The sequence below is a fragment of the Embiotoca jacksoni genome, unplaced genomic scaffold (assembly GCF_022577435.1).
Source record: "Embiotoca jacksoni isolate LCO1_2020_lvr unplaced genomic scaffold, fEmbJac1.0.p SCAF_4, whole genome shotgun sequence".
Lineage (NCBI taxonomy): Eukaryota > Metazoa > Chordata > Actinopteri > Embiotocidae > Embiotoca > Embiotoca jacksoni.
Window position 1 is genome coordinate 3996663 of NW_027185392.1, and position 15150 is coordinate 4011812.

A 15150-nucleotide genomic window follows, 5' to 3' on the forward strand; every position below is an offset into this window, starting at 1 on the left:
AAGAATGAAAATATAACACGTACATAAGTATTCACAGCCTTTGCTCAATACTTTGTTGACGCACCTTTGGCAGAAATTACAGCCTCAAGTCTTTTTGAGTATGATGCTATAAGCTTGGCACACCTATTCTTGGGCAGTTTCTCCCATTCTTCTTTGCAGGACCTCTCAAGCTCCATCAGGTTGGATGGGGAGCGTCGGTGCACAGCCATTTTCAGATCTCTCCAGAGATGTTCAATGGGGTTCAAGTCTGGGCTCTGCCTGGGCCTCTCAAAGACATTCACAGAGTTGTCCCGAAGCCATTCCTTTGTTATCTTGGCTGTGTGCTTCGGGTTGTTTCCCTGTTGGAAGATGAACCTTCGCCCGAGTCTGAGGTCCAGAGCGCTCTGGAGAACGTTTTCATCAAGGATGTCTCTGTACTTTGCTGCATTCATCTTTCCCTCCATCCTGACTAGTCTCCCAGTTCCTGCCGCTGAAAAACATCCCCACAGCATGATGCTGCCACCACCATGCTTCACCGTAGAGATGGTATTGGCCAGGTGATGAGCGGTGCCTGGTTTCCTCCAAACATGACGCTTGGCATTCAGGCCAAAGATTTCAATCTTTGTTTCATCAGACCAGAGAATTTAGTTTCTCATGGTCTGACAGTCCTTCAGGTGCCTTTTGGTAAACTCCACAGGCCACTGTGCTCATTTGGACCTTCAATGCTGCAGACATTTTTCTGTACCCTTCCCCAGATCTGTGCCTCGATACAATCCTGTCTCGGAGGTCTACAGACAATTCTTTGGACTTCATGGCTTGGTTTGTGCTTTGACATGCACTGTCAACTGTGGGACCTTATATAGACGGTGTGTGTCTTTCCAAATCATGTCCAATCAACTGAATTTACCACAGGTGGACTCCAATCAAGTTGTAGAAACATCTCAAGGATGATCAGTGGAAACAGGATGCACCTGAGCTCAATTTTGAGTGAATGGCAAAGGCTGTGAATACTTATGTACATGTGATTTTTTTTCGTTTTTGATTTTTAATAGATTTGCAAAAATTTCAAAAAAATGTATTTAACATTGTCATTATGGGGTATTGTGTGTAGAATTTTGAGGGGAAAAATGAGTTCAATCCATTTTGGAATAAGGCTGTAATATAACAAAATGTGGAAAAAGTGAAGTGCTATGAATACTTTCCGGATGCACTGTAATTGATTTGAAAGTTACATAACTGTTCTGTTAAACTCATCCTCCTGAAGCATCAACCATCCAGCTGAAAGACGACAGTACAACAACTTTCATTCACTTTTTTACTGATATTGAAATCAAATGGACAACAAACACACATGGTCAAGCAACAGCGGGCTATTTTTCTAGTTCTCTTCAAAACCACGACTGTCTAATTTCAGTGACATAAATGTTCTATATACTGTATATATAATGCCTTCTGTATATGTACATAGGTGCACGCATAGAGTACATACACACGCTGTTGAGGATAAACACACATACAAACAGGTCACATTTGTTGTAATGACTAGACTTTGTTGAGTTCCTGACTGGATGGAGGAGGAGGAGGGGGGGGCTTTCAAAAGAAAATGCATAGATTGGAAAATTTAACACAGTACACCACAAGCAGGCTCTACACACACAGTTCGATGTACACACACACTGAATTTGGAGTTTTGTCTGAAGAGTTTGGTCCTAAAAAAAAAAAAAAAATGGTAAAGAATGAACGGGGACGTGCGAGTTGATGTATTTGAGGGCAAAAGGTGAATAAAACCACTTCACATGAACCCTCGGAGGTCAGAGGAGGACATAGAAGGGTGACGAGTTAAAGAGTTACAACACAGCATCGGGGGAATGATATTGTTAGAGGCCGTGTGAAGCTGAAAGCCTAAACATACATCAACCCTTCCCTTTTAGTGTCCCAACTCACCACCCTTAAACAACTGTTACACAGAACCACAGACCTGGAGACCTCGTACAGATCTAACTATCCCTGATCTCTTTTTTTTAGACGACAAGGTCAACACATCATGAGGTCTGGATTGGTCTGAGGGAGAGGTGCACACAGGTAAACACCTTTCAGGGGGCGGGAAAATGGTGATTAGATACATCAAGGCTGATCTCTACAGCCCTGCCAGGAGGAGATAGATGAGGATTGGACCGCTGGCTATATCCGTCCGAAAAAAAACAAAACAGGGCTGTGCATGGCAAATAGATGTGGACACGAGGGACGTAAGCCCCCTTAGTCATCAGGATACAATTGGTGGCACCTCAGTAGTTGGGCTGTTTGGTGTGTGTGGTGGAAAAGGGATGATATGGAATGACGCCCTGAGCAGCCACGAGTGCCTAGCGGACTAGCGGGGACTGCTTCAGGGAGATGAGGACAGAGCGCAAGCGGGACACGTCTTTAGCCTGCTTGCTGGACTTGGGGTTGAAGTCGCAGAGCCGAGCCACCCGCTCCCACTCCGTGCCGGGGTTGTTCTCGTCCAGATCTGAAATCATGGCTTCCTCAGCCGCCCTACAGGCAACAGAGAGGAGGACAAGGACATGGAAGAGAGAACAGTCAGTGGAGGAAGAGGTAAAGTACACACAGATTTACGTGCAGCCCTGAGGAACTCCTCTGCTGACCACCAACACACAAGTTCTGATGGAAAACTCAAGTCCTTGACTGTTTTCTTGTTTGTTTTTGGCCCCGGCAGTTTTGACTCGACTGTATCCGACTTATTTGTCAGATCACGCTGGCATGTCTGGCATCAAGGTCTGAGGTTTTTTTTTCATGGTCTTTGGCTGCGTTGTTGGTCCAGCAGAGCCGTCCTCAGGGGAGGACAGTCCAGTCACCACGAAGAAACACCCATCTGTCTTCACACCCACAAAGAGAAATGAGCTCTAACTGAAGTTATTACCTGTGGCATGCCCCCAACTCTGTTTACACATTACAGTACAGTCGCCTGTATTCTTAACTCTCCACAACAGTATCGGGAGGTACATACACAACACTGACAAATCCAAAGAGAAAGTAAACTTAAGATAAAAATAAAACAATAACTGTAAAATCTGATAAGCATTTTTGGTTGGTTAAAGATGCAGTTCTGTTCAGAACTGGGGGTGGAGGGGGAGTTTGCCCACACCCTCACACTTCAACTTGCCCGGTGTTTGCATATTTACAACGTTCTCTTTCAACAAGAACCAAGTATAGTGATAATGATCTCATCTGAATACTTGTCCTGGATTAAAAAAAAGAACAGGAATGGCAAGTTCTGTTTGTTTGTATTTAAACAAGCTCAAAAGAACTGGCAGGCTCTCCAGCAGTTGTGGCAAAAAATGTGGATACTCTTGATTTCATGTGTGTGCAAGTGTGGAACAGATAACGCCCTACCGGTAAAGGCTGCTGTATTTTTGCACCATCTACGAAACCAAAAATTACATTTACACTAAAAAAAGGACTTACCACATACTCAAAATTAAAAGAACAGACTTAAAATGGATCAATGCCACTATCACAAGACATTTTAGGAGATGCAAGCCACAGATTATTGGCTAAACAAATAGAAGTTCTCACCACACCCCATCCACAAGCAGAATAGTAATCCCACTGCCATACTTGAGTTCTAATTACATCACTTTTCTAGTTCCCTCCCCAACGGCAGGCAGGAACTGAGCTACGGACTACGACATGGTACACAAAGCAAAATGGGGGATGAAAAGCAAATGAATATTCACTGTCACAACCATCTACAAATACACAAGGGACTAGGAAGGACCACGACATCAAAGAGGGGAAATTATACCAAACTTCTATGTAGGCAGCGGATTAAACTGTCGGACTAACAAACTGCCACACGCATACAAACATATACACACACACACAGAACTGCATCTATCTCCTGTCAAAAAAAATATTAAGTACTTGGAGGTTCTGGGGTTTTATGTTTTTACTTAACTGGTCTAGGCGGTAGCAAGGATGGTTAATGTGTGTGCTTTAAGGTGCATAGGAAAAGAAAACAGGGAGAAACAGTTTCACAAGTCAGAATTTAGAAGCGAGATAAGAGAGAGAGAGGGAACAAAATAAAAGACAACAAAAATGAGCTCAATGCAGATGTTGAAAGCCGGCATGCAAAAGCAACAGTTCTTTTTCATTTGTTTCTCTTACAAAATGATTCGTGTGCAGCCTTTGGTTTGAGGAGGACAGATCTCGGCAGATGTTTCTGTCAAGTTACAAACTCAAGGACATTATGTCCTCTGGTCTTATTTATAAAACTGGGCTGATTACCTTTTAATGTCGTTAAAAATACAAGAACTACATCGCCCAAGTAATATCCAAAACAATATAATGGCCAAAAGCCCTCCTTGTTTATCTTTACAATTTACTTCTCTCCTTTTGGAAATAATGTGGCCAACTTGGAAATTTACCTGAAAAGTTTGCAGGCATTGACAAGAGCTCATTCTGTTCGGACACTTTTTAGTTTCTGTGTGGGAAGTGATGTTTAAATGATTCAAGGCCACTTCCTGGACATTTAGAAGTGAGGCCCTCAGAGTGCCCGTCTGCATGAAGGAGGAGGATGATGTTTGATTAAGATCTATTCCGCACCAACAGCGCTCAGGCTTACATTTGTTTCTGTGGTATCGGGTGATATGAGACAACCATGACAGCTGCCTTGAGGTGCGCACATTTTTATTGTTGAATTAACACAATGAAAAACCTCTTCCCTCAATCCCACCCCCCCTGCTGCCATGGAAACATGAGCATGTGAACATTAGTATTAAGTTACAAACACAATTGAAATGCGAAGCCAGTTTTCAGAACAGCTCATCGATCAATTAAAAAAGGCGATGCCAAGAAAACAAAACAAAAAAAAAAGATGTTACCAGGCAACATGTGTTAGGAAAAATAGTAACTCATTGTCAGTGTGTAAATTAAGTTACTGCTATGTGCGTAAAGTTCCATCTAGTCTATGCATTAAACTGTAGTTGAAAGGTCACTACTGCATGCACAAATCAAGAATTCCTCTCCTGCAAAACACATCCCCTCGGAGGAGGAGGAACTGGCTTATCTAGTTTGGCACGCACATAAATTAAAAGCAAACATACCCATATAGTGTGCAAAGAACATTTAATGCCTACACACTCACGTTGCACAACACGTGAACATGCTTATATATGACTGTAATCAAGTGTTGTTATGTAACCCCATATGTACAATAAAAGGTGCAAAGAGGGAAGTCTGATTCGGAGTTGCCTGATGCCAGGTGAAGAGCTTACAACTCTAAGACCCTGCACCGACTTCCCTTGCTGCAAGTAAAACTCAGATTTGGGTCCAAGCCTTGTTTTTGTCTGAATGTGGGTTTGATTCTTATCCTATCAGCGCTATGTTACGGTTCTGAACCCAACAACATGTTAAACTACTCTCATCATAAATGATAGATTCAAAATACTCTACATGAATACAAGCTTATTAATATACAAGTTGATGTGAGGTTTCTCTTTTTGAGATTGAAATCCAAAGCTGATACACAAGAAGAAACAAAACATGTACACCACAATGCAGGCTGATGGATATCCCCAAATAATTTGATATCAAAACCAAAGGCTGCACAGCTCAGGCTACTAGATAGCTTTGGGCACTTTAGCATGTTATCCTATAGGACAGCACTCACTACAGAGCAGCTCATATTCTAATAGAGCGTGAACACAGTTGAGTTTGAAGCAGTTGTGTATTCATGACATGACAAGTGGTGCCAGAAATCAAATCTAGCTGCACGTTCACTCGCAGCACCAACCGTGATAAAAGCAGATACATTGTGTTGGAGCTCATGGTGCGTCGATGAGGAACTGGGAAGTGGGAACGTTTCGACGTCAGAGCGGGAAAATACGCACGAACACTGGTCGAACTGGAGATCCCACTAGGAAAGTGGGATGTTTCTGAGAGCTCAGACAAGAAGGTTTTACGTCACTTGGCAGCGTTTGCGGTGAAAGGAAGAAATGTATTGGATCCAAACCTCTGGTTAAATCGCCAGACTTTGTTAGAATAGCCAACCTAGTTTGCTGGCCGTGTTAAAACACAGTACATTGAAAGATGAAGAAATATTGTGTGCAGATAATATTGACCTGCTGAGCTCCATTTGGTCCCTGTGATAGTCTGTATGGATGTTGATGAGGTAGTTTGTTTCTGTATTGTGAGTTTGTGTTCGGGCCCGTTTTTTTTTTTTTTTTTAATGCTTCCAACTCGAAAGTGGGACGTTCCCAAATGGAAACTTTCTCACTTCCCTGCCGCCTGAACGCACAACTAACATACGAGATGTCAAGACATCTGCATGTTCAAGAAAACCAAATTCCAAACGGTTTAATGCTACCTGGAAATGATTTCCAGAACAACTTAACCAAAACCACAGAAACAAAGCCGGAAAACTCCTTCTCGAGAAGTGATTGATTAAAGTTAGTATTGAGTTTTCTGCAGCCAATAAAAAAAAACAACAACTACAAAACAAACTCAAAAGGTATCAACTCGGTGATTAATGCAAGCTCAGCACATTGTGCTGTAAAATCCTATCTTACGATATCCACTTCTCTCAAGATTAAAAAAAGAAAGTTTAGGTGACACTCACATGAACAACACGTCCAATTATAAACACACAAATGCTTCAAACAAATCTATAAGCATCCTACTCCTGAATAACATGTAGATTAATTCAAGAGAAAACAACATTTACAAGCGTGTTCAGTAAAACAAAACACTTCCTGGTAAATTTTAGAACATTAATGTAAGCAAGTGTTAATTGTTGGAAACATATGAAATGTATTTGCTGAAATGACTTCAAGTGAAGATAGCAGGGAAGTGAGTCATGAATGAGAACGTAACATGGACACAGTTATGACAGAATTAATATGATTTTGATGATGTGGCTGATGAGCTGCAGCGGGTGTGTGCTTGCATGTAGTTGTTCTTTTTACTGAAGTGTCCTGACAGCCATCCACTCACAGATGACATGCAAACATATGAAGCTAAAATGAGTATCGCACATTGTATTTAAACACACACAAAAAAAAGCTTGATGGGTAAAGTAATAAATTATAAATCCTGGCTGATAAATGTTGTTCACTGAAGATGGAAATAAAAGATGTCAGCACAGAGATGTAATCAATGCCCTAACTAATGAGATGAAGATGCTGTCAATAATTGATGGGAATGGAGAAAACAAAAGCAAAAAAAAAAAAAAAAAAAAAAAATGTAGAAGGAGGATGTTAGTTGGAGCAACATACACATAACCAATGAGCTCAGAGAAGGGCTGCTTGTAGAAGTCTTCATCCAGCACCCTGGACAAACATCCGCCCAAACGACAAGAGCAGCAAGAAGGCAGGAGAGAAGAGAAACAGCGGTAAAAGGGAGGAGAGGATGGAAACACAAGCATTATAGGTTAGCACATAGTTGTGAGCTCAGGCGTATAATCAAAGGCTCGGTTTTTTTTGAAAGGACGTTTAAATGCAGTGGCGGGAGGTTTCAGAGAATCAGGGAGGCTCTCGGCTCATGGATTCATTTGATTTATGGTTAATTTATGGATGACAGGAGTCCGTGTAGTTTTCGGTCAATATATTTCACCGTACAAAAACAAGTTATTATTGATTAGTTCTGAAAATGATAATAATAAAAACATTTGTTAGTTGCAGACCAAGCTCCCACAAATAGTTTTTTATTTTTTATTTTTTTTTATTTTTAATTTAACAAATTAAATCTGCTGCCAGGAAGCCATTATGACATCTGCACTTTATCAACTAAGCATTTGAAGTCCAGCTTGATCATCCTGTTAAGTCTGTCTGTTGATGGAATAGAAAAAAAAAAGATTCTTAGTCAAGACAGGAATTTGTTGGATGATTTACAAGTCTCACCCTTCACTTGGTCTCAGTTACATCAGGAAGAACTGGTACAGCCTGTTTATGAGGATCAGCGAAACTCCCCTCCCTCCCTCTCATCACCACCACCCACACCCACTTGCTTTGTTATTTTCTCTGAAGTGCTTTATGCTGAGATGGACTTGTGATGTCTCTCCTGTAATGTGTGTTTACACCACTAAAATATGAACCAGGGGAAAAAAAAAAAAAAAAAAACTTGAGGAAATGAAAATTTCCAGGAAATTATTATTATTTATTTTTTTTTATTTTTTTTAAAGTCCCTGCTCAGGGGGAAGCACTCTCTGAAGGTTTCGTCACTTTTGGGGTGGGACATGCAGTGCTGAACCTCGCATGGCTCAGGTATGCTTTCCGCAGCATTGACACAGACTCAGCATTTCCTGGGTGTATAACAATAGTGCTAATAATTCACATCGATCGGGTGCAAACACGGCTTTGCTTGCAGTTTGTGTCCGACAGTTATCAGAATGGAGCACCGCAAGAGATTTTACAAACTGCACTTCTGACATGCCAATGAGCTCATTTACTTGAAGTTCACAGGTCTGCTGTGTAGACATACCGTTGTACATTGGGGCGTGGGATCTTTTATTGAGGCCCTCGCCTTGTTGAAACCGTTTTAGAACATGTGGCTTATACCAATGTTAATAAATGATTATAGACCATATATTTTTTATGGCCTAAATGTGTGGCTGTGACTTTAAGTTTTGGTTATCATGACAGCTACAATCAGTCTCTATTCAGGTCAGAGTCACAGTTCAACTATTGTCTTGACTTTACTAAATGACTGCAACGCTTGCATGCCTTTACCTTATCGTTCACAACAACGACCATAAATCGTCTGCCTTGAAAAGACATATTTGTGGTGGGAGTTCACATTAAAACAAAGTCATAAAAAAGATTGATCCTCTCGCAGCCTGCCACGTCTGCTTTACGTCAATATTCATTGACTCACTAGAGCTCTCTGTTTATTTAAGAAGTTCAGGGACCTACAGGATTTTGCTATCCTCAATCTGACAAGAGTTCAAGGGAACTCCCACAAATTATTTTATTCCACGTTGGTAAATAAAACAAATAAGATCAAAAGATAAATTATATCAATTTTACAGTTGTTAAATTAAGACTGTCAATTTAGATATCAACTAAATAGAAAGCCAAACTGAAAATCAAGACAGTCGCAGTCATTGAAATTACAACAAAAATAGGCCGCAAAGTTTCTGCATGTAACTGCAGTCCTACAAGAGCGTTTGTATTTTGTTTCTTTCAGGGCGGGCAGCCCACCATCCCAAGACAATGGTCGGGGAAACTCTGACAATGCAGGACAGTGCAAACATTTTTTTGTCATGCAATGCAGACTGCTGATCTGCACCATTCTGCAAGAAGACAACTAACCCAAATATTGTGCCACAGTCAAAGAATAAGAGCAACATCTTCAGCTATAAGAACAGGTAAATAAAATAAATAAAATCTGGATAAATAAAAACTAGTCATCAAACATCTACGTTACTTTTTGTGTCTAAAGCTTTTACAAAACTGAACTAAATAAATTATTTCTATTAATTTAATAGTTTATCAACAGAAAACCACTTGCAACAATTTTTACAATGAATTGTTCAGTCATTATCCAAGGAGGAAAGTTGAGTATTAGTTTGTTCCACTCCTCAGTTGTAAGGAATGTATGCTTTTCTTTCACTTACATCAGAGTGAATGTAAATAAAGCTATAGTGTTTTGTAATATTGGTCAGACAACACGCGAGAGAATGATAACCCACAATCTGTCAAAAGGTGATGGATGGTGACCACCTGCTGCAGGGACAGCGGAGCACTTTCTCCAAAAGATTCCTCCAGCTCCGCTGTCACAAGGACAGATACAGGAGATCATTCCTGCCGACCGCAATAAGACTGTACAATAACTCACCTCTGGCAAAATCCATCACACAACAATAACACTGTTGACTTTGTTTCTTGGTTGTTTGTGTATAATATATATATAGACATATACTGTACTGTATATACTGTATATACTGTGCATTTTATATTTAATATTTTTTACTGCTATTTTATTGCTTTTCTATTATTCTATTATTATCTTATTGCTTCTGTATGCTGCTGTCCCGACAAAATGTCCCCTCGGGGATTAATAAAGTAACTACCTAACCTAACCTAACCCAACCTAACCTAACCTAACCTAACCTAACCTTTGACCTGACCTGTCAAGTGATTTATGACCCTTAATCCCCGCCCATTTTATGACAGTAATTTACCACGTAACGTTACTTAATTTGGCACCGAGTTGTTGAAGAACTCCCCCCAACAAAAGACGCATATGGGGCAAGGCAGACAGGAGCTGATGACTGAGCAGGTTGCAACACCAAACACAAGTTAAAGAAGTTACACGAGACTAAACCTGTAGAGTGAAACAAGCCTTGGTTTTTTTTCTGACATTTCTAATGTCCTTCATGAACTTAGGCTAAGGCATGGCTGACGAGTTCCAGTACTGACTGGCTTATTTTTAGACTATTGAGAAACAAATGTTCTTCTCTAACTACAACAGCAGAGTCTGAGTATTGTATTTCAGTTACTACTGTAGGAGCTATTTCTGGTATTGTTGGTATGTTGTATTATGTTGTTAGATGTTTTGCAATGTTTCTTTTTGGACACCTGGTTGCAGTAATTGGATGCACAAGGGTATATGGCTATTGTATATACAGAGCACAAGAAACAGGAGACCAGAACCAAGCTGAGGGGCGTTCTTCTCTCACAGGGATCTGCACGAAAGGCTTGAAGATTACATTTAGTTTAGGAATATTAGTTTATCGTCTCGGCTTTGCATTGGGGGGATGCCTGGTCTCGCAGCAGCCCCCAGTTTCACAGTAGTTTATTGGGGTAAAACAATAACGCTGCTGTTTCCCCTTATGGCTGAGTGCTGGAAGGATAACTGCTCTCCCTGGTGCTTAAGATGCTCCAACCCAACAGTGACATAGGGGGACAACAGTTACAGTATGTGTCTGTGGCATAAAATGTCAAAAATGGGTTTGTTGGTTAGCAGGTGTGTATCGAGCTGGTAACCCGTGGAACTGCTACAACAGGGGATTTGCTTGCCGAAAGAAGGTAAATCCACACAAATGTAACTGACTGACTTCAACTTGTATGACAAACTCTGACCCGCTGCCTTCTACAGATTTCTGACTCATTCACTAGTCTCTCCATAAAGTACACGCCATGGTTCACAAAATAGCGATCAGTAGATTTTGTTCACTTTTGCATCAACACCAGCAGCTGTTAAGCTGAACAATGGGCATTTCAATGTTTGGAAAATGTGTTGATTGCATTAGGGGTCATAAATCACTTGACAGGTCAGGTCAAAGGTCACCATCCATCACTTTTTGACAGAAGGTGGGTTATCATTCTCTCTCTAACACGTCATTTCAAGACATCACCGTTGGATTTGAGAAATTGTGATGGGACATTTTTCAGAATTTTCAGACAACAATTAAGACAAGAAAAAAAATCAGCAAGCATATTAAAAAAAAAATAATTATAACCATTAGTTGCAGCCCTAACCTTAACTAATTATGTCTTCAAGAAAATAATCCATCCATTCTTTATCTATACCCGCTTCATCCTGAACAGGGTCACACAGGAGATGGAGCAAGAAGACTTTGGGCGAATGCTAAATCTAAAGTCTTTCACTAATGACGTATCTACAAACAGCAGGGCAGACAATGTTAATGGTTTAAGAAGCATGAGATAGAAATATTTCAGGGTAGGTCGCTGCCCATCACAGGGTCCAAGGAAATAATATCAATGGTAAACATTATGTACCATCACCCAAACCCTTCGAAAGACGCATAATGTCATCTTGATATTTGCCATGAGGGAATGGCACTATTGGAACAAGCTCTACAAACTTCCTGTACAAAATAATGGTGGAGTGTGTGAACTACCATCAGTGTTGATACGCCCATGACATCCTGTTTTAAAAAGGACATGGACAGCAGTGCCACGTTGAACAAAAGTCTGGAGCTGTTTCAATTGGGCTCCACTCTGATGATGCAAAACAGCAAACAAGGCCATTGACCATGAACCTTGCACCCATCCTGCTTTTTGCAGGATTACCATTAAAATCCAAGTAATTATACAGGAATGATTTATGACCTTACTGCAATTTCTTACTTTTACTTTACCATTGGTCTTATTCTATTCTATTCTATTCTATTCTATTCTATTCTATTCTATACCTTCTTTTTTCTTTTTTTTTTTTAAACAACAACAATAAACGATTTGTATATATATATATATATATATATATATATTTTTTTTTTTTTTTTTTTTTTTTTTTTTTATAAAACTTTATGAAGCACAAGTTGATGTTGTTGAAAGGAACTATACAAACAAGCTTGTCTTTAAAAACAAAAGTCCTAGTAACTGGCCAAAAATGCTTTTGAGTTCTCTTAACTTGAAGAACATCTACTCATTGCTCCTTTCCCCACATATTTAGTTTCTGACCTCCACTTTAATGAACCTTTTAAGGCCTTGAGACAACAAACAAGTGGCCACTTTTTGGAAGCTAACGGGGAACCAAATAATAATTCACTAGCTAAGACCCCGCCTCGGCTGGGGGTGAACCTTCATTGATTGGGGGAGATTAAGCCAGGGTGAGAGTTTCGCGGTTTGGGGAAGGCTTAGTCGAGGATCCACTGCGGCTCCCAGGCCTTGCAGATCCCCAAAAGAAGCCATCCTCAGACTGCAAGGCAGCCTGCCCTTTGCGCAGGTCGTCGAAGCTGTGGCGGGTGTAAAGTTGGTAGGCTTGGGAACACCAGCGGCCCATGATCTAGATGAGGTGGTCTGGGACTCCTCTGCTTGACGCGGTGGTGGCTGCCCCTATGCGAAAGGAGTGGCCGGAGAAGGAGTCAGGATTAATCCCCGAGGTGATTAGAACTGCTCTGAAGCTTAAAAGGAACCAGGCTTAGTCAAGGATCCACTGCGGCTCCCGGGCCTTGCAGATCCCCAAAGAAGCCATCCTAAGGAGCAAGGCTGCCTGCCCTTTGCGCAGGTCGTCGAAGCTGTGGCGGGTGTAAAGTTGGTAGGCTTGGGAACACCAGTGGCCAATGACCTTGATGAGGTGGTCTGGGACTCCTCTGCTTGACGCGGTGGTGGCTGCCCCTATGCGAAAGGAGTGGCCGGCGAAGTAGTCAGGATTAATCCCGGAGGTGATTAGAACTGCTCTGAAGTGTAAAAGGAACCAGGATCGATTGGCAACTTGGCCTGTTTCGGTGATGAACAGTGATTCAGGGGAAGAAGTTTGCTGCGTTTTCCTGAGCTGTCTCTGAGGCGACAGCCATCAGCAGTCTGGATATTTCTGACAACAGTAAGTTAAACCACGTTACGCAGTTAGGTAATACGATACTTTACGAGATGATAAGGTACAATATGTTACGTATTGAGAGGAGACTTACGTTGCCGTTGGCTACGTCTGGGGGTGGCAGGTCTCCCTCTGTCACCGGTGAATGAGTTATTGGAGGACGGTTGTGGATCGGAACCCTCGTACAGAAGGATTGAGCGGAGAGAGGGATTCTGGTGGATGCAGCTTGTCGGCGGGTTTGGCTCCGCTGTGCTGCCTGGGTGTTCCCGGTGGCGGTTGGTGGCGTCTCGTGGGTAACCCTGGGGTTTTTGGAGAGGGCAGCTGTATGGGTGGCCTCTGGGGAGGCAAGATAATCGTCGTCGTCGTCGGACGGGCTGAGGAACAGTATATCCATGCTGGGGCCAAGGTAAGATCGTTTTTTGTTTTTTCTGCGTGGCGTCTGGTTCCGGATGCAGAAAACGTGAACGGGCCGAGGTTTAGAGTGGGTGGACATTTATAGGAGTGTGGCCGGAAGTGGGGGAGTGGCGGAGGCGTGGTCCTGCTCCTGAAATTCAGCTAAAACTTTATCTCCAATAAATAAAAAAAAGCATTATAAAAAAATACGGACTTCACAGTCTTCCAATTTAAGACCAAATGGCAGGTGGAAATGAAGGTATGTCTAATTCCTACCAATGCCATACTGCCACCTAATGTCCTTCATAAGAAAGCAAACACGTTTAGGTCATTTCTGTGACTGGTGTCTCAAGAGTGTGGTTGAACATCTCAAGTGTTCAGATGTGATAAACCACTTGGATCTCTCGTCCACAATCATTCAATTCACTTACATAAAGCTGTGGCAGATAAACAGAAAGCGATGCTGATGTGTTTAGAGGGACACCATCACAGTCAAGAACACCGCAACACGTCGCTGCGTGCTACGGAGCGATAAAGTGCAAAAGGTAACTGCTTAACAACGCATAGACATAAACGCAGCCAAACAGTGACAAGGCTGTGCGTTATTACACAATTGGGATTGTATCTTTTTATGTCAGATGATAATTAATCTACATTGCTATGCCTGTAACCACGCCTCACAGTCATTTTAGTTGCTGCAACACAAAGCCATTTAAGTGTAGCCAGAAAAGCTTCAAGATTATTTTTGTTGACGTCTGAACCACATCGGTTATTTGGAATTTTAAATTAAGTTTTTGGACTCGCTGTCAGGAGTCCGTTTGTTTCCTCTGTTCTGACCCCGATCACCTCTCCTCCTGTGTCCCCTCAGTCACCTGTCTGTAGTGATGTTACCAGATGTGCCGACGCTTCGAAGCGTGTGTCGAGTAATGGAGGGGGCGTTTCCTTGAAGCGCGTGTCGAGGCTTGCTTCATTTAGGGGAGGAGCCAAAAATGATGACGTCCGAAGCCTCGCTGCCCGGCTGTACCACGTGACTGCTTCGGGAAGTGGTTCAGATTTTGCAGGGAGGTTTGACAGCAATATAAACCCCTCAGGCTCCATTCAAAATGTGGGTTGTTGGTGGGGAGTTGCAGTCAGTTGAGAGTTTGGATAGTTTGGATCGCGTTTATATAGTTTGGAGAGTTTAGAGAGAGAGAGATAGTTTGGAGATTTAGGAGAGTGAGGAGAGAAGGATAGGTGATAAGACGGAGCCAGCTGGGAAGAGGAGGATTTCCCCTGTGTGGGAACACTTTGATTTGATAACTCCTAATAAGGTAAGCTAAATCTAACTCTATTTCAGACACATTAGGGTTGCTTATCAAGAACTGTATTTTTCACAGTTTCTTATTTTATTCAAAGGTGAGGTGTTTATTGTGCTCCAAGGAGTTGGGGTACAATAACAACACCTCATCCATGCTGAGGCATTACCGTGCCTTGCATGAGAATAAGGAGGAAACTGGAGCT

At 41.8% G+C, this 15150-nt stretch overlaps 1 protein-coding gene across 2 annotated transcripts; it reads right to left on the reverse strand.

Moving 5' to 3' along the window:
* Window positions 1-1280: 1280 nt before the first annotated feature.
* On the reverse strand, window positions 1281-7411 carry LOC138209248 (clathrin light chain A-like). 2 transcript variants are annotated; one of them, XM_069167696.1, is made up of 3 exons: window positions 7251-7411; window positions 3935-3970; window positions 1281-2511 (listed from the first exon to the last, which is right to left on the reverse strand). In XM_069167696.1, exons 1-3 carry the CDS (start codon window positions 7397-7399, stop codon window positions 2340-2342), a joined length of 357 nt encoding a protein of 118 aa, XP_069023797.1. In that variant the 5' UTR covers window positions 7400-7411; the 3' UTR covers window positions 1281-2339. The 2 variants fall into 2 exon arrangements, with proteins under 2 accessions (XP_069023797.1, XP_069023798.1); XM_069167697.1 differs by lacking the exon at window positions 3935-3970.
* Window positions 7412-15150: the final 7739 nt, after the last annotated feature.